This window comes from Prosopis cineraria, unplaced genomic scaffold, assembly GCF_029017545.1.
Source record: "Prosopis cineraria cultivar Desert tree isolate PC_DT_omini unplaced genomic scaffold, ASM2901754v1 PC400, whole genome shotgun sequence".
Lineage (NCBI taxonomy): Eukaryota > Viridiplantae > Streptophyta > Magnoliopsida > Fabales > Fabaceae > Prosopis > Prosopis cineraria.
Window position 1 is genome coordinate 611 of NW_026555725.1, and position 20104 is coordinate 20714.

General features: G+C 34.7%; 2 protein-coding genes across 2 annotated transcripts; both read right to left on the reverse strand.

Moving 5' to 3' along the window:
* Window positions 1-702: 702 nt before the first annotated feature.
* On the reverse strand, window positions 703-7807 carry LOC129296922 (protein GAMETE EXPRESSED 2-like). The gene is made up of 14 exons (XM_054935318.1): window positions 7628-7807; window positions 6871-7209; window positions 6365-6691; window positions 5853-6059; window positions 5677-5762; window positions 5460-5595; window positions 4527-4835; window positions 4055-4179; window positions 3522-3739; window positions 3209-3436; window positions 2352-2581; window positions 1609-1847; window positions 1010-1166; window positions 703-869 (listed from the first exon to the last, which is right to left on the reverse strand). The coding sequence occupies exons 1-14, from the start codon at window positions 7722-7724 to the stop codon at window positions 703-705; spliced, it is 2865 nt and encodes a 954-aa protein (XP_054791293.1). The 5' UTR covers window positions 7725-7807.
* Window positions 7808-9850: 2043 nt separating this feature from the next.
* On the reverse strand, window positions 9851-19160 carry LOC129296925 (lipoamide acyltransferase component of branched-chain alpha-keto acid dehydrogenase complex, mitochondrial-like). Its single transcript, XM_054935320.1, has 8 exons — window positions 18790-19160; window positions 18097-18219; window positions 17703-17828; window positions 16332-16708; window positions 15795-16042; window positions 12059-12147; window positions 11173-11400; window positions 9851-10164 (listed from the first exon to the last, which is right to left on the reverse strand). The coding sequence occupies exons 1-8, from the start codon at window positions 18973-18975 to the stop codon at window positions 10051-10053; spliced, it is 1491 nt and encodes a 496-aa protein (XP_054791295.1). The 5' UTR covers window positions 18976-19160; the 3' UTR covers window positions 9851-10050.
* Window positions 19161-20104: the final 944 nt, after the last annotated feature.

Sequence of the window (20104 nt, forward strand, 5' to 3'; positions counted from 1 at the left end):
AAAAATAAGTATTATTAATCCGACTTCGTCCAAAAAAAAAACTTTTAAAGGAGTATTTTAGAAAGAGAAGGCACCCTGATGGCCAGATCAAAGGAATAAATTTTACATATCCATTATAATCCAGAGTTTCAATGGCTTCCAGTAGCAATATAACAAATGGTTTGCAGTTCAGACAATTAAGATATGATATGGTCAATGACAAGCGGAGTAAAACTAGGCACAAGAACATGTTGGGGTTCACTCTTTGAAGGCGATGAACGATTCACTGCCATACTAGTCTCTCCAATCTGAGATACACGACGAGACCTGCAAGTTTAAGCAATCTCTTCTTGTTGAAGCCGTGAAAGTGATTTCCTATCACTGCCAAACATTTCTAAGATTATAGGATTGAAACAGTTCTCCCTTGACATTTTCAATAGTATTCGCAATCAAACTACTCACCGCTGGCGAAAATTGGAGGAGTGCCTACCAAAGCCAAGCAAGGAAGGACTTGAACAGCAACCAGTGAAGTGACTAGCATTCTCAGAATTTCAGTGCTTGACTGCATTTCATCCCAAAAATAATAACAATGAACCAGTCATGAATATGAAGTCATGCCATTTTATGTAGGAAGATATGATGTGCCATTACAGGAGATTTAATCTTCTAACATGTTTCTTCATTGAGCAATATAAAATGGTGATACATAACTGATATGCAGACTTACAGTTGCTTCTGTAATCCTTGCATAGCAGATATCTCCGGAGGCTTTTCTCCTCTGTTTCTTCTTTCATTTACCAGAAGAATTGCACATCTGCAGGTGAAGTACAGAAGCAACACTCCGAGAGAAAAGATTATCAAAAACTCGATGATGATGGCTGATCCTAAGACTGTAACCACATTTACCATGAGCTTGTAAGTCGTGAAAAATATATACCGTTGTTATCTAACTGAACATATAAAATCTGTTGCTAACTCTTACCAAATGTCTAAAAGCTAGAAAAAATATAAATAAAATTCTACTACTTACCATGAGCAAGAAATGAACTCATTGGTCGTCTTCTCATCAAGTTTACCATAGCCTCAGCATATAAAGGCATTGACATCCCTTCAGAACAATCAGGATAACATCCATAATTTCCCATATCATTTAATTTCAATGTCAAAACAGCTCCATGCTCACCTCCCTTCACACAAAAATCCAAGAATTTACTGTGACAGTATAAGATCATGGATTTACTTGGTATATTGTACCGAAGATTCACACTCTCAACATTGCTTCAGCTTGATCTTTCATTCCCACACATGATCATAATGAGACATAACTTTTTAATACATGCTTCTCCTTAAGCTTACTGAAAACACTGTTGAGTATACTTTTAAGCATGTGCTGCTGAACTGATACGGTAATTATATATATAAAGAAGTTAGATAGTGACTTAAGAGCAACGGTGGTTGTTAGTGAATGTTGGATAAATATAGATGGATATGGATGTGTGTGTGTGAGTGACTGATCTTAATGAATGATAAAGCAATTATGCGTAGGCAGTAGGACTTTTGTTTAAAAGACAGTGTCATGCTCATGATTAAGGCCAAATGCTAAACTCCAAGGACAGGAAGATTACATACATGATAGAAAAGTTGCTGCATAACTGTGTTGCAGTCGTTGACTGTTCCCTGAAATCTAATTCCATTGGCTCTGACCATAAAATGCTCTGATATAGTAACATATGTCAAAAGAGGCTGCCACTGGTTACTATTTCCAATCTTCAGTTCAGTTGTGTTGATCAAATAAGAAGGAAGAGTTGTTACTAATAAGCCATCATTTACTTCCAAAGAGAAAGTCACCAGAAATTGAGCCTCTCCGCCTGAAATATGATCTATCATCAGCAGAACGCAAGTTAAGCAGATAAATCATTAGATTCTGAAATTTAGATGACCAGGGAAATTGTTAGATGCAAACTCTTGATCTTAAAATTACAACAACAGACATTTATTCCTTGTTATAAAGAAAATTGTCAAACTGAAAACATTAGCTCATTTAAAATGTAGTTATCACTACTTCAAGCAGATATTAAGGATTGAAGATCATAAAAATGTAGAGTAGCATTCTTTTATCTTCCAGTTTCCAGAGAACAATGTTATGTCCAAAATTTGCATAGAATAATTCGATGATTTGATTTCTATGCAAGCCATGTCAACTCGCAAGAATAAACTGATATCTAATCATGTTAAATTTTTACTGATTGATTTCAATTTCACCTGCCTAGAAATGATTATTCATCTGTTTCATGTAATTGGATCTTTTTCGTGCAATCTGTAACTCCTGAAGAAGCAGCAAAATATCAATCCAAGACACATTTTCAACCTACCAGGGAAGGTAAGAAGATCAGGATCTCCAATGAAAAAGTCAAAGTTGTCTGAGTCTTTGTCAAAGATGACTGACTCGCCTTTGTTACCCTTCAATATGATAAAGTAAGGGACCCTAATAAATGGCGGATCATTGATTGGATCCACAAAAATTGGAACATCCAACGCATTCATTCCATACTTATTCTTGGTGGACACTCGAATGACATCCTTACCACAAAAATTCTCATTTCTGAAGGTAAATAATAAAAAAACCATGTTAAATATTCTATTATATAATAATTGTAAAACTAAACACCAAAATACAATATTTTAGAATCAAAGGCATATTCCTAGAAGTCCATCTGCATTTATCAAATTGCAGATTTCCTTCACTAGTTACCTTCAACAATGCGCCATCATATCATGTGCAGTCTCTATTAACCAGAATAGTTCCACGGACTATCTTAATGACATCATACTATTGACTATAGTGGGATGAAAGTTACTTCATTTAACAAACTGATAGATTTTGGAATAATGATCATCAACCAAGAGGTCACAGTTGTGAATACAGGTTTTAAAAATCACTAACAGATGAGGTATCAAATTCCAAGAATATCCCAAATTAATGCAGTTTGCCTTCAAACATCATGGGATTTGGGTATCTGTTGCCTTCCTGAGCCCAAAATCTCAACCCTTAATTTCGGAGAATTAGATGAAATTGCTCTAACCATTAGCTGATCAATGAAGGGCTAAGATTTTTGACATTACGAGACAACAGACACCCCAAATACCAATTTGACATATGAAATATGGGAACATAAAAAAAAAAAAGGCAAATGAATTAACTTTAGAAAAACAAGTAGAAGGATATTACCCTAGATACTGGATTGACTGAAGCGCAAAATTAATTACTTCCACAGAACCTTCCAACACTAAATTGTTGGCTGTTTCATTTCCTGTATTAATAGTAAGTTCACTCCACATAGGTTGCCCAAATTGCATTACCATAGGAGACAGAAGTATACTTCCAGATCGTACGCTCAGGTTGACAGAAATATTTTCCATTAAATCTGAATAAGTTATCTCAAACCCAATGAAACCACTGCAAGGAGCCACAACAACAAAAATTAGGAAGAAGATTAAAAAGTTGAAATCATTAATAACCGTAGTGACTAGGCTGTAATTACCCAAATCTAGGACTAGTCAGATCTTCTGTTGCTTGCAGTTGACTTGGAACAGAAGCAAGCTGAGGTGGGACACTGAGAACAGATATATACACAGAAGCAGTAGCTATGTTTCCGTTTATATCGGATATCGTGTACCAAAAAGAATCGTTTCCATAATAATGTTCATAAGGAGTAAAACGAAATATTCCTCCATTCTGTATAAGTGAACCATGATCTGGCTGGTAAAACACCACAGATTAGAAAAAAAAAATCACTTAAGATTATTAACAAATTAATGTTACATACATTTTGATTTTTGAACATGTTGAAATTATTACTAACTTGAATCATGCACCAATACATTCAATTTGCTCATTTTAAAAATTTGGACTGTAACATCAAAAGTTGATTGAAACATTTTGCTCATCACAAGTGTAACCACGTTACAATTAAATTATTCATCCTCCAAGGGATTGATATTTGATACGGCAAATTATTCATCCTACAAGTAAATTATCATTTGCCTCTCAAAAGGTAATTGATAATCATCTTACTTTTGAGAGATCAACGATGCTTGCATTATCCCCAGCAAAATTATCATTTGCTAAGACATCAACCACAATTGACTCATCCTCCCAAATAGATACTGTGTCATTGTTGGCTTTGGGAAAATATTCACCTGAAATTAATTCAGAAGAATATGCTCAGAATATATTAATCTTGACATCACAAAGAAATTATAAATTTGAAGTTAATTTTTTGAATATACAAATGATTAAGTTTAAAACACATAATTTGTTACCAAACATCTCAAAATAAGTTAAACAATCAGAGATACGTATGAAATATCTAACTGAAAATGTAACTATTCCCCTGATTCAGATGGTAAGGAAAAATGTGGGAAGGACCAACGGGAAGTTCAAACTCTAAGTCTCTTAAGAGACAAAAGAAAGGAGGGAGAATGACAGTTAGACCCAAAATATTAATTTAATCACAGTTATGTCCCGACAAAATTTTTAAACTTACTACTGTACACATTGACACTGAAAGGGCATCGGGAGAAACGCTTGTCATCATAGGAAACACAAATCTCGTAAGTGCCAACATCTTTGGCCATATAATGGCAGCCATATGAACCATCCTTATAATCCACAATGTCCCAAGTTAGAAATACAGAACTATTAGTTGAAGTAATCTCCAATTTCAACCTTGATTGTTGTGACAGGACAGGGTTTGAAAATGAATCCAACAGATTTACTACTATTTCATTTTTTGACAGCTTTGGCACCTTTTGAGGAAACGTCACAACACCTGAAAATAACATGTTTACTTCACCTGGAGCAAACAAAGAACATATACAACCTCAAATGATTGATAGTATAAAAAAATATAAATGTGCCGAATGTCAATAGAATTGCAACATAACTCACCTAAATTTATGTATTTTAATCTAAACATTAAACACCCATCGATCATTTGCCTACATAAAATTCTTGCATATTGGCAAGGCTACATCTCTTATAATTTGTTCTGGTTGGCTCGGAGGTTTACCATGGAAAAAGGCCCCAATTTAAAGCCTACTATGTGTCTCACTAAGCTAGAAAGGGGTTAGATTACAGCAAGTGAACCATGGTGGAGCTAGTTTCATTAGTCTAGATGGTTTTTATCCTTGCATTGAGAAGTTTTTCACATTAATAGTTTTAGTGTCTCTTGTTACGATGGTGCTATTCAATTTTTGCTATGTATTTGTTTAATTTTTTCTTAAAGATTCTTACAAGTGATAATAATTTATTTCTTCTGCATATAAGTCATTGGATTGCGTTGTTCTCATAAAAAATCCTAGAAGTTAGTGTCTTTTTATTCTTCAATGCTCTAATGAGACCATTTAGTTTTCTTCTCTTAGGGTTTTAAAAGAGCAAAAACACATAATTAACTCGATATCATGCAGTTCAGGAATACCTGGTCGCACTTCTTTACTGATCGAATGACCTCCATTTAATAAAATATTTCCACAATATATACAAATCTCATAAGTGCCGCTTTTTGTAGGTATATATTCCACTCGAAAGGCACTGGCCACTACAGAGTTCTCACTCTGATTGGACAAAAATCAAGATAAAATATCATTATAATTTCAATTAACTGTTTAACTACAGTTTTTATCTGTATGTCTTACGTTGTTACTTAGCTCTATTGATGGTGATGGGGCAATTTCAATGTGACTAACACCATCATATCTCACTCTTGAAGTTGTCCTGCTTCCTACCACAAAAATGCACACATCAGTACAACGATTCATAAAATATTAAACATATGTAATTAATATATTAAATGGTTTATAATAGCACATACCGGTGGTGTTTAGCACGGGATATATAGTAGGGGAAATACTGTATGAGTCGTTTCCTCTAAAAATCAGAACTTGAAATAATTCTGCTTCAACAGGGGAAGGATATTGATATATGTCATTTAAATACACAGAAAATTCTGTCAACACTCCTGCCACTGAATCATTTAAACCTGATCCATTCACAACACTTTTCACCCCATCACAGTAACCTATTCAGAAAGGAACATGGTAGAGAAGTTGTATTAGCATATTAAATGAATTGAAACAAATCACTATATCTCAGAGTCTATTATTATATGCGAGAACTAGAAGGCAGATTCTGTTTTTGCTTTGTTTTGTTTTGTTTGGCATAAAAGAGAGAGGCTGGTTTGACAGAAAATTTTATCAGAACCTGAGGGGTAAGGAGCAACAAAATAATGTGATAGACTAAAGGAACAAAAGGAAGCGACAGAGAACTAAAAGGATTATAAAACCAATAAAATTTCTATCAAGAGACTAGGAAAGTAGATTTTACCAACATAAACGGTGTAAGCATATGGCATACTAAAAATGCTTTTGTTATGCTTGCTATCATATATTGTTAGAAAGAAATTCCCGGGTTCCAAATTGCTGAAAGAAAACAATTGAATCCCAGCATCCACTTCTTCAAAATGAAGATCTGGTACAGGTATTGACAGATTTGTTTCCCTTTCAACAACTTCAGCATCAAATTCATAAAGTCCTGGAACCAGATTTCCATACTGATCTTGCTGATGTATAAGAATTTCCATCTTGGAAGCCAATTGCCATGCTTTTGGTTTGAAGTTCCATTTGGCCATACAGTTAGAGATATCTATAGGTCCTGGTATTGTAGAGAGAGGAAAAATAATGATAGTTGAAGAACAGACAGTAAAAATGCAAGCATGTAACAAAGATTCTAACACTATAATCTTCTCCTGTGCCACAAAGACCACATGTTGATAAAGTTTGGTCTTCCAAATACATGACATAAACTAACAAATGGCACGAAAAAAACACAACCTGGGTTCACCTTCAATGGTAATGGAGAACCATTCAATGTTTGATTTCCTCCTTCCACACGCAACGAAAAGTTGCCAGCTTTTGTCACAATAAACTCAAAAACCATATAGTCAAACTCGTTCCAGCCCATGTTGCTGATATTTAGTGCACTAGCAAAGGAACCATTTTCATAAAGCACAGACAAATTAAAGTCAGGTAAATAGGAAACTTCTGTTGATCGAGATATATTGTTCCCAAATGCATCTTTGAGGAGTATCACAATAGTAGCTTTCGCACCAGCTTCAAACTCATTTTTCAGGCCCTTCCATGAAGCAACACATACAGATGGATACATGTTCCCTTCAACAGTGTAATAGCATCTTGCGTTAGACACTTTACATGAAAGAATAAAACACATAATGGTCAACTTCAATATCCATTAACTTTCTCAAAGATATTCTGCATCATTTTACAGCTTGAAAGTTTATTCTTATTCCAATTGTATCCTTCCACAGGTGCTATTGAGGAGCAAGTGTTCTGTGGAGTTGAACCATATGCTAGTTATACTTGGAAGACCGAAACAGGGTTTTACTTAGAACTAATTAAACTATAATATAATTACGACATTAAAATATAATGGAGGAGGCATAAAATTCTCTACACATTCAGTTTCAAATGACGAACTCACAAATGCTGCAAAATCAAAGTGATTCTTACTCTAGCAACACTCATTTATGCATGGATCAACTCACTTAGGGGAAGAAAGTTTCATCAAAACCTGGCTCAACTCGGAAGTGCAATGATGAATCATAAACTTGATAAAGTTCCTCGTCGATGAGCACATTAAATACTCCAACCCTGATAGGAGTAAACATAATGCTCCAATTATTTGGGTCCCCTTCGAAATTTGCCAACACCGTAGATACGTAGGAACTATTCCCCACCTTTCCGTTCACAGTGAGCCTGGGCTTGAAAGCGATTCTATCAATCTTGTCAGCGTTTTCAAGTACGGTGACCTTGATCGCTGCAGCATCACCGGCCCGAAATGCGTCCTTATCATCCCACCAACTGAAAGCAAATTTAGGCGAAGGGGTTCTGTCTGTCACAAATTAAAACAAAAAAATGGGTAACAGAAAAGCCCAAAAAGATTGCTTAATTCTTTGTTAGAAGAGAAGAAAGAACGTGGGTTTTTACTGACATGAAGAAGGAGATATTACGAATAGAGAGAAAGCAGAGAGTGAAAGGGCAATGAGACTGAGGGTGAGGACCGCCATTTTTGTGAGGTTTTCAGGGGCTGGAATTGAGTTGAGTTATGTATGCCCATATGGAAGTTGCAGTTCATGAAATTTTGAATTGTGGCGGTTGATGGCAGTTTAACAGTTACCTCGGCAAGCAGGAAACCGTTCACTGCTAATCGGTATATCGGCAGTTCCACAGTCCACATTACCATTACTACGACTACGATTTATGATTATGATTTACGAATAGCGAAGTCTTTTATGGATGTAATACTCTCCCTAATTTTATTTATAAATTATTTTTATCAACCTTATCAAAATTAATATAATAAAAATATAAATAAAATAAATAAAATTTTAAATATAATTTTTAAGTAAAAAATAAAAAATAAATAAATGACATAATAATTTTTTATTTCTTTTTTTTAAGGATAATTTAAGAATTTTAATAAATTAAATAATTTCATCAATTAATAACTTATAAAGTAAACAAAACCATACTTTTAAAAAGTAACTAATATTTAAAATTAAAAGGGTATTTTTGTAATAATGGTAGTGGTATTCACACGCCACTTCATTTTTTTTTTTTTGTTGGGAGAAAGCATAAAGGAGGTTGAAATTAAATAGTTCTATTATATATATATATATATATATATATATGATAGAGGAAAGCGGAGTTCATTATTATTGTCCAAAAAGCATATCGAGCTTACTAATTTTGGTGGAAGATTGTAAAATATATATATATATATATTATATAATTGTTTGTAAAAATTTTAGATAAAAATAATGTGTGTATTTCAGAATAAATCAATATAAAATAATAACAAACTTCGCTATTTATAGACCACGGGAATACAAACTAATTTTTCAAACTTTTCACAATATTGAGACCTATATCTATTTTTTTGAAAAATTAATATTTTAGTCCTTCAACTTTTAACTTACTTGTAATTCAGTCTCTCAATTATGACTCGCTGCGACTCAATCCTTCAACTATAACTCACTACAATTCAGTCCATTAACTTTTGATTAACCTATAACTCGGTCTTTATTTTTTAATTTTTCTCAAAAAAATTTATCAAATAAGAGGGATAAAAATGCTCATATATTATTTTAAAATACCCTTTTCTTATTCATTAATGTGAGATATAAGCTAGCATGAAAAAAAAAATTTAACAAAAGTTAAGAGATTAATTTGTAAGTGATTTAAAAATTGAGAGACTGAGTCATAGACGAGTTATAGTTGAAGGATTAAGTCACAACGAGCCATAATTGAGAAATTAAGTTATAAATAACTTAAAAGTTGAAGGACTAAAAGATTAATTTTTCTTTTTTTTTTAATTTAGTAGAGTTTATTATTTTTTATTTTGGACTATCATTAAGCATAGTTAGGCTTTATATTAGACAAATTTTTGCTGCCAAAAAAAAAACAGTTTAATATTATTGAGTAGAGTATATTTTTTGAAGTAAATTTGTGCTTTCATTACACAATATAAATATATATATTGTCCAATTTAAGAGACAACCCTACACAAAATCGACCCTAAACAAATTCAATATTCCTTTTTAGTTTTTCAATCAAGAAATTAGCCGTGCAAATGTGTAGCCTGAATTTTTAATATTTCCGAGACGGAATGTAGGATCTGAGGCTTAGACAAACCATTAGGTTTTTTGGGCATATATATACCCACGATGATATTCACGAGAATATTAGGAATAACCTAATTTCCAAAATGAAAACCCCATTTCAAACAGAAAGATTAACAACATATAGTCTCTTCACTGGATATGGAACCTGACAGATCTGTTCAGTGAGCAATTCTTGGAGCCATCACTCGAGCCCTAACATCTATGAACCAGTATGAAATGTGGAACTGGATGGGGTAAGTTCTCCTTTATGTCAACAATATCATCTTACACTTGATCTTAGCCAAAGGGCCGAGAAAGTTATTCAACACTATTATCTCAAGTTCAACAAAAGAAGCTCTGGATTTTCGATTAATTTTTTCCACTCATTGCAAAATCTGGCAACGGTTGCTCCATCCAGCACTCTATGATCTGCACCGATGTTAACCTGAAACAACAATAATATCCCAGTTTGTATGGTCAGATTTCATGAATAGTTATAACAAATTAACAACACTTGCACATTCTTAAAATTTGGAATTATATAGATTTATAGAACAAAACTAAGGGGTGGTTTCCTAGGTATTTGTTAATTGTTATCAATTCCTTAAAAAGCGTGTGGCATTAGGATTTTTTCCAAAGGCGTCGATGGCGAAGTACTAGGCCGCAAGAACTAATTTTTTCCTGGTTTTATAGTCCTTTTTTTTGGGGGGGGGGTGGGGGGAGAGGAGATTTAGGGACTATCTTTTATCAATAACTTCTTAATGTTTATGGTAAGGGGAAAAGAGTCGCTAAAATTTCCTGAAGATGATAATCGGGGAAACTTATGTGACACTAATCAAGAACTCTGTTAGTTTTCATCTTTAATTTCAACCTAAAATAAAAGTAGCAACAAGTGTCTAATATGAGTTCATCCGTTACATCGACCTCTCAATAGAAAAGATGCCATGTCCTGCGTCTAGAAACCATTTCTTTCACAGAAAAGTATCAAGGGTGCCGTCTAATAATTGCTATCATGCTCTATAAGAAATTAAAAAGAGTATATATGATATGGTAAGAAAAGACAACCCGATATGTGTTATTTATGGCTTTCTTATGCAAAGCCATTTTCCTTTCTTCCTTAGGTTTATTTATTACAAGCATATACTTTGGTTTGATGAATCCAAGAGTAGGTGTACAGCATGGGTTTGCTTTGCCTAAGCCATACATGCTTCTGTTTCATGTGGAATTCTTATAGAACTCGTCCTTTTTTCCTAAGAAGGCTTGGTTTGGATAGGGAGGAAATGTGAAGAAAATAGGAAGAGAATATTAGGAAGAAAAACTTCCAAAAGTAGTAAAAAATTTACTATTTTGGGAGTTTTCCCTCATACTCTTTCCTCTCTAATTTTCTTTCCATCTGATCAAAGGGTAAAAGTTTGTCTGTTCATTTGCATGAGCAAATCAAAGGAAGACTTACAGTCATGAGTGATGCAGGATACACACTCCCATCATCTGCAAATTGCGGAACTTTCTGAATTCGACCAATTGCAATAATGGATACTTCAGGCAGATTGAGAAGTGGGGAGCCAAACTTCCCACCAATTGCCCCGATGTTGCTTAAAGTAATTGTCCCCCCACATATATCCTCAGGATTAAGCTTGTTATCCGATGCCAGTTGTTGCAGTCTTGATAGTTCTTTCGTTATCTAAATACACAAATTTAATAAAATAAACAAGAGGCAGAACAATGTGATTTATTGGAATGAAAAGATCATCATTACTTCAACGGTGCTGTAAGCACACAGGGACTCTTGTACTAACAGATGATGCAAGCAAATGTAGTTACAAGCAAAAGAATGGTAATTATACAAGAGCGCAGCTACAGAGAAGCAGAGGTAAATGATAAACCTAATGCAGCCACGTAGATCAGTTTTTATAAACTTGTACTAAGAAATGAAGTAAGAAATATACATTTTCACTAAACTTAACATGTTAACAAAATCAAGCACCGCAAAGCACAAGTACTGCTCCTTGAGAACAGCTGCAGAAGCCAGGCAAAAGACATATTGGCCACCGTTAAAAAAAAAAAAATCTTTTTTTTTCCCTTCCCCTTGTACAGAGTCTAACAAAAAAGCCCCTTACCCCTTCTCCAATGTGAACCACCTTTAGCAACCAAAACAATCACATTAAAGACAGAAAAATCACAAACGTAGTTGAGATATACTCGTTCAAGCACTTGGCTCATGAATTAAGAAGGAAAACAAAAGGCATCAGACTTGCACTTGGATCATGATATAGAATTCAAGTATAAAGCACTTTTAGAGTAGATAACGTACACAAACAACCATTAGAGTGCAAACTAACCTCCAAGATGGAAAGAGATTGAACATTTTTTATGTTTGGTACAACTAAACCGTTTGGAGTAGCCATAGCAATTCCAATGTTGTGCGAACCTATAGCCAAAAAAGTCACAGCATCAAATCTGGAATGCCGCTGCCTCAAATTAAATTATCAACTTATCAGTTGCCAGAAAACAAACAAGCAAGATTCATGCAATAATCCAAATATAACAACAGCCAACTAAGCATCAAAGGAGAATAGGTTAAGTCGTAAAGTATATATAAATTTAACAACTTTGACTTTTCTTTGTTTAATTTTGGTAATTAGACTCTTAACGATTCTAACTCCGCCTATGTTTATAGCCGGTCCCAAGCCCGGGTAAAGGAGGAGGGTTGTGTTAGGCCATCAACAGCCAATGTAAAGATTTGTTGAATCTATCATGAACATGGACAATAAACGTTATAATGTTAATGTTAGGTCGTTGCCCGTAAGTAACGCGCTGCATGGCTCGAGTACAGTGATAAGTGAGTTAGAGCCGTTGCATCGGCGCCCGGATGTAGTGTTAAATGAGTAAGGGCTACCGCGTCATTCTGGACGCACGCGGCTAAAGAAGTTAGTCCATAAGAGCAAAATTAAATTTGGTACTTGGAATGTTGGGACATTAAATTGTAAATCTGTAGAGGTTGTAGGGGTTATGATTCAAAGGAAAATCAATATCCTTTGCTTGCAAGAAACAAAATGGCGTGGAGAAGGAGCTAAGGATATTCAAGGTTTCAAACTTTGGTATACAGGAAAAGTAAGTGCACGCAATGGAGTAGGCATCATTATAGATAAGGAGTGGAAGAAGAACGTTGTAGAAGTTAGCAGAATTGGAGACAGAATTATTTCTTTAAAAATAATAATTGGACGTGAGACTGTTAATATTGTTAGCGCTTATGCGTCGCAAGTCGGGACAGAAGCCAGTCTTAAGGAATTATTTTGGGAGGATCTGGAGGGGTTGATTCGACACATACCACAGAGTGAAAAGATTTTTATTGGAGGAGACTTTAATGCGCATGTCGGGAGGGAAGCTGGTCAGTATGCGAGGATGCATGGTGGTTTTGGTTTTGGAGAGCTAAACAATGAAGGGCAAACTCTTCTTGATTTCTCATTGGTGTATGATTTTAAGATTGCCAACACTTGTTTCAAGAAGAGAGATGAGCATCTCATCATTTACAAAAGTGGAGCCTCAAGGTCGCAGATTGATTTTCTTTTGGTTAGGAACACAGATAGAAAACTTTGTAAAAATTGTAAGGTGATCCCTGGAGATGCTGTAACGACACAACATAGGGTCCTAGTCCTTGATGTGTGTATTATGAGTAAAATCCAAAAACGTCGACAAGTAGTAACACCAAGGATTAGGTGGTGGCAATTAAAAGGTGAGAAGCAAGATATTTTCAAGCGAAATCTTTTGGATAAAGGAATTTGGGATTCTCAAGGAAGTACTAACATCATATGGGAGGATATGGCTAAAAAGATACGGGAGGTTGCAAAAGTAGTTTTGGGAGAATCGAAAGGTTTTGGTCCGAGAGATAAGGAGTCTTGGTGGTGGAATAATAGTGTACAGGACAAAATCAAGTATAAGAAGAACTGTTTTAAAGCCATACATTTGTGTAACAATGAGGAAAATTGGGAGAGGTACCGTATGGCTAAGAAGGAAACTAAGAGAGCTGTGGGTGAAGCTCGTTCCAAAGCTTTTGAAGAATTTTATAAGAACCTTGAGACGAAGGAAGGAGAGCAAAATATTTATAAGATTGCCAAGAGTAGGGAAAGAAAATCAAGAGATCTAGAACAGGTAAGGTGTATTAAGGATGAAGAGGGAAGAATTTTAGTTACAGATGATGAAATTAAAAATAGATGGGAGACTTATTTTTCTAAACTTTTCAATGATGGAGAGGATTCATCTAGTAACTTGGAGGATTTAGTAACTGGTGAAGGAGAACAAAATTTGTCATTCTATCGAAAATACGTGATAAGGAGGAAAAGGAAGCTCTTAAGAAAATGGCAAATGGTAGAGCTAACGGACCTGATTGTATATCTATCGAAGCATGGAAATGTTTAGGTGAAGAAGGGGTGAGATGGTTAACTAAGTTATTTAATGTGATTTTACGGTCCAAGAAAATGCCTGATGAGTGGAGGAGAAGTACATTAATTCCTATTTATAAAAATAAAGGAGATATTCAGAATTGTACTAACTATAGAGGGATTAAACTCATGAGCCACACAATGAAATTGTGGGAGAAAGTAATTGAGCACAGGTTGAGATTGGAGACAAGTATTTCTGAGAATCAATTTGGTTTTATGCCAGGTAGATCAACTACAGAGGCGATTTATCTACTAAGGGGATTAATGGAAAAGTATCGTTGTAAAGATAAAGATCTACACATGGTTTTTATTGATTTGGAAAAAGCTTATGACCGTATACCAAGAGAAGTGCTTTGGAAAGCGTTGGAAAAAAAGGGAGTACGGATTGCTTATATTAAAGCCATACAAGATATGTATGAGGGGGTAAAAACTAGTATAAGAACGCCTAGTGGTCAAACAAAGGATTTTCCTATAAAGATTGGACTACATCAGGGATTATCTCTGAGTCCTTATTTGTTCAACTTGATTTTAAATGTTTTGACGGAACATATTCAAGAGGAAATCCCGAAATGTATGCTCTTTGCGGATGATATAGTTCTTATAGCAGAGACAAGAGAAGTGGTTAATTGCAAACTTGAGTTATGGAGGAGGACATTGGACTCGAAAGGTTTTCGTCTGAGTAGAAGTAAGACGGAATATTTATATTGTAAATTTGGTAAAGGACTATTCGAAAATAATTTGGAAGTGAAATTGGGAGATCAAATTATACCTCAAGTGGAAAAGTTTAGATATTTAGGAGCCATTATTCAAAATGATGGCGAAATCAGTGGAGATATTTCACATAGAATTCAAGCTGGGTGGTTTAATTGGAGAAAAGCTAAAGGAGTTATTTGTGACCGTAAGGTGCCTAATAAACTTAAAGGAAAGTTTTATCGTACTGCTATCAGACCGGCAATGTTATATAGTAGTGAATGCTGGGCTCTAACGGGACAGCAAGAGCATAAAGTTGGAGTAGCAGAGATGAGAATGTTACGATGGATGTGTGGACATACACGTAAAGATAAAATTCGAAATGAGCACATACGTGAAAAAGTGAGGGTGGCACCTATTGAGGAAAAAATGGTAGAAAATCGGTTGAGATGGTTTGGGCATGTACAAAGAAGACCAAGGGAGGCACCAGTGAGAAGAGTGGAACATATAACTTTGAGTCCGATTAAGAGAGGTAGAGGAAGGCCTAAGAGAACACTCTTGGAAGTTGTTGAACGTGATCTCTTAATTAATAATATTTCTAAAAGCTTAATAAATGATAGAGCACAATGGCGTCTTGCAATCCATGTAGCCGACCCCACCTAGTGGGATAAAGGCTTGTTGTTGTTGTTGTTGTTGTAGACTCTTAACGATTCTCATTTACAAAGAAGAAATGCACACAATAAAACTCGGATTATTTCACTGCTATATATAAATCTTAAATTTAAAAGTTCATACTTCAGATAATTTTCCTTGAATGCAAATATTTCACCAAACAACAAAGCATTGCATTTATCCTATATGAATTTAAACACGATCAAGCTTCAAGTTCAGGGAAAAGCAGCGAAAATATAGCAATAATTTACACACAAGTGTCTATGATACAAACCTTTGAGTACGACCTCCACTAACTCTTCATTGAAGCAACTATTCATCAAGGGATACTTTATCAGGGCCATTGAGAGTGATTTAATTAATAAGGGAAGGAAAGTGTGCTTGACATCTGGAGAAGTATTATTATTCTGAAAAGATGTTTTAAGCTCCACCAGAGCATCACAAGTTATCTCGTCTACATAATAGAAATGTGGAACTTTGGAAGCCATAGACATTGTTTTTACCATTGCTCTTTGAAAACCTCTGCAAAAGAAAAGTAGAAACAAAATCTATATTAATCTTTTAAGCAAGTTCTTTGGAATTCATCCAAGTCTTGTCATAAAAAGTAATGCAAATCACATCCTTTCACTCCTACAGAAGATTTTATCACACTTTTCTCCAACAACATGACAAGCCTTATCCTACTAGGTGGGGTCAGCTACATGGATTAATTTAACATAAATGGTAGTGGTAAGAATTAGCTTCTTACCTAGTTTAATATATTTCACACATGTAGTCAAAAGAAAATTGATTAAAAATTTGAAATTTTTACCTAAGGGGAACAATCCTGTCTTCAAATGTCCATTCAAATTTAGCCGTTGCATCACAGTTGTTCCTTTCCACAGGCTGGGACTGATTTCCACAATCAGCATTCAAGGGAACAGATTGATGTTTAATGATTCCCTTCATGACAGCATATTTAAGCACATCTTCTTTTAAAACTCTACCATCTTTTCCGGTTCCACATACATCATTTATGTCTATACAATGTTCTTTTGCTAGACACCGTACAGCAGGTGTTGATAGAACTCTACCTGGATTACCATTTTCATCATCAGAGCTAGATGACTCTACATTTTCTGGATCTCTAGAAATGATTGCTGGTGATGAAGACTCATTAACCATTAGCTTTAAAAGGGGCTCCCCGACCTGCAATTAACAAAAGCACAATTACATCCGAAGTCTCCAATCACAATACGACGATGATGATGACAAAAAACTTTATCCGACTAAATGAGGTTGGCTATATGAATCGCACAACCATCATACTTTATCAAGAATCAACTATTAAAAAATGTCATTCTCCAATCACAATACAAAAGGCTAAATATTTTTTCCAGGTCTGATTAAGTAGATTTTTTTTAAAAAAAAATATCAAATAAAGTTTCAAATAATGCAATTCTGTACACATTCCAAACAATGCTGCCCCTGAAATCTTCACGCATTGGAAATGTAATGCTCCATAGGCCCCACAGATAGTTGCAAAAATAGACATGATTTATAAATTATTCCCGAATGTCATGTTCTTATGTAATGAAGAAAGAGGGGGGGAAATGGTCAATTAGCCACTACAAGCATGTAGTCAAATACAAGTACCCCTGTTACCCACTCTTGGTTGATCCTGTGACAAGGAAAGAGAAAGCATAACAGAGAAATGAAAAGGGAATTGCATAACAGGGCATATATTTTCAAACAATCTTCTGAGGATGATATTTTCAAGTATTCCTTCACGAGCCTAGGCAATATAAAAAGCCTCTCTTACATCATGACAAAGATGTTAAATTTTTCTGAGTCACTCAAATACTAATTCACTGTGGTTTTTCTCCCACTTGACAGCATAGATTCTCCATAAAAAATTTTGGATGCTTCCTCTCTTTCCTCCTCTTCACCTACCCTGTTAGATCTCTCACTCTTCCCCAAAAGTTTAACATGTCTGAGATTATAATTCCTGATGAGTTTACTCCTATTTTGAACAATAAATGTTTCATCTGCCTATTTTAAGTTACTCCTTTCAGATCTCTAAATTTTTGTGTTCAAATTCATTCCCAAACCAGTGGACGTATAATGTTAACATGAACCAATATCTATTCAAAATCATTACTTAGTCAATCATATCCTCTGCTCTTAAGGTATAAAGTCCCACCTTGATAATATTACCAGGAACAAAGAGAAGATGAGCAACTTTCCCCCTGTAACGACTCGTAATTTCTATAGTTGCTTTATCGCTTTGAACTTCACAAAGTGGTTGAAATTCTTCAACTTGATCCCCCTGCCAAAATGACATGATAAATTCTTGAGATGACTTGTTCAAAAAAGTGGCAACCTCAAATGGAACATGGAGCAAGACTCAGATGTTGACAAATATTTCAACTTATTGAAAGTGACATTCCACCTCCAAAATACGTTGTGTGCATTGGAAAACGGAGAGGAGCTCATTTTCGAAAAGCATAGAACCAAGGACAGAAGTTAAGATAGAATATTGCATATTTGCTTTAAAAAAAAAAAGCGAGGAAATAAGGAACCATCCAGTCGCTCACCTCTTGCACAAACCATTTGAGAAGTTCACATTCTGCAATACCTTCACCCGTTTGTGCCAATGGCACGTCAACTATCCCGCCCGCAGGAAGGTCTGCCACGGCTTCAGTGGAAAAGCAGCGTGTCTTTGTATAAGAAACATTGAAAGTGGAGAGATTTACTAAACAGTGATGTAGTCAAAAACTAAATGCAGCCACTACTAGTTGGAATTTAGTGACATGATTAACTGAAGCAAGTTCAACAAAAACATAATATCACTAATCGAATAGTGAAATTAGTGCGACCATTTGATCGGGCAGTAATTGACAAAACTAATGTGTAATTAATTCATCAACTTTACTACACATCAGTTTCCACTCAGGTCAAAAGAAACTTCAAGCGACTTACAAAAGAGCAGAATACCCTGTTATGTTGACATTGAAATCTGAAGCAGTATGGCATAAGATACGAATGGATTGGACATATTGAAAATATTCATACAGTGATGCTTTATGAAAATTATAAAACTAAAAAGACTGTATTGTGATTCTTGCTAGATATCTCATATCCTATAGCTTTTTGGACGAAATTCGAAAAATATAGGGGACAACCCATGAGTCCATGACAGTGAGGACTTAAACGACGCCGTATATCAAATGCAAATCCAACTGATAATTGATATAACATGAACATGCACATCAACATCAAGAACTCACATCTATATTATCTGGAGCTCTGGGCCGCCTAAACGACGCAGGAGCGGAGCCAGAAGAGGTCCCAGAAAAGAGCTTCCGAAACGGAGCGTTTTGCTCCAACGGAGAAGAGTTAAGGGAGATGTAAGGACAGAAGCAACGCCGGCGGAAGCCCCAAACCGTCCTCTGCCATATCCGACTGCCCAGCATCCTTCTCCGGCTGTCCGTACAGAAGTATCTTGCGGATCAATGAAGAAGAAATCCAATCAAAGGTAAGAATTCCGTTCGTTCTGGATTGTTTGCTATGCATAGAAGGAAATTATTTGTGGAAGAGGGCGGAGAGATTGAAGCAAAAACTAGCTGATTGATCTTAGCAAGCGTGTACGAACTAAACAAAACAAGCGGCACTCATGGATGTCAGGAGTCAGGACAGGATGGATAATTTAAAATAGGATGAGGGATCATAAGGTCATTTCGACAGAGAAATCCAAAAGCTTAATGCAAGTTTCAGATACATAAGCTTAAAAAACGTTTATTAAAAAATAAATAAATCACTGGAGGCCAAAGTAATAAAACGCCGAAATCCGTGTACTGCACGAGGCTCTCGAGTCTAGAGACTAGAGTCAGGGCCAAGCCAACAAACTAGTTGAATTACTGTAGAAAATAATTCAAGGATATACTTCCTCTCCTAATTGTAATACAGGACGATACATTGTTAATTAATTGACAATTTTCCAAAAAAAAAAGTTAAATAAAATCTCAATTTTTTACAAAAACTTTTATTTTTCTAATCGCATTCTCATTAAATATCATATTTTAAGTGTTTTAATGATAGCAATTAAAATCTTAATACATTTAAAAAAAGAGTAATAAATAAAATAAAAATATAGTTAAAAATAATTGTAAAAAATATCTAATGCTCTATTCTCTCTGTCATCGTTATTACAGAATTTATTTTTTAAAAAAATTATCTTAAATACAAGGTGTTTGATGGGTACGTATTAATTACATTTTTAAATATTATTTTTATTTAAATTTATTAATTATGAAAGAGAATGTAATATAAATTTAAAATTTTTTTTTACAAATGGATGAAATTAATTTTGTATAAAATAAAATTATTTTATTTACAAATGTAATATAAATTATAATAATTCATTTTAAAAGCTAAATAAGGTGTTCATGTGATAAGAGTGAAACTAGGTATAGAGTAGAGGTTAAAAGTTTATAAAAATTTAATTCAAAATAGTGATTATATCATTTCATGGTCTTGAAATTGGGATTTCCATATTTTATAAGTACTTCTCTGTCATTTTCTTTTATAAACTTCATATTTAAC

Excerpts from the sequence above, each read along its gene's own strand:
- LOC129296922 (XM_054935318.1), bottom strand. The coding sequence starts at position 7,724 with ATGTTTACTCCTATCAGGGTTGGAGTATTTAATGTGCTCATCGACGAG. Across the intron at positions 5,763-5,852 it reads TCCCGTGCTAAACACCACCG|GAAGCAGGACAACTTCAAGA; the intron begins GTATGTGCTATT and ends TTTTTGTGGTAG. Across the intron at positions 1,848-2,351 it reads TGATCTTCTTACCTTCCCTG|GCGGAGAGGCTCAATTTCTG; the intron begins GTAGGTTGAAAA and ends ATCATATTTCAG.
- LOC129296925 (XM_054935320.1), bottom strand. The coding sequence starts at position 18,975 with ATGCTGGGCAGTCGGATATGGCAGAGGACGGTTTGGGGCTTCCGCCGG. Across the intron at positions 16,709-17,702 it reads TTCCTGGTAATATTATCAAG|GTCGGGGAGCCCCTTTTAAA; the intron begins GTGGGACTTTAT and ends TGTTAATTGCAG. Across the intron at positions 11,401-12,058 it reads AATCTCTTTCCATCTTGGAG|ATAACGAAAGAACTATCAAG; the intron begins GTTAGTTTGCAC and ends TTGTGTATTTAG.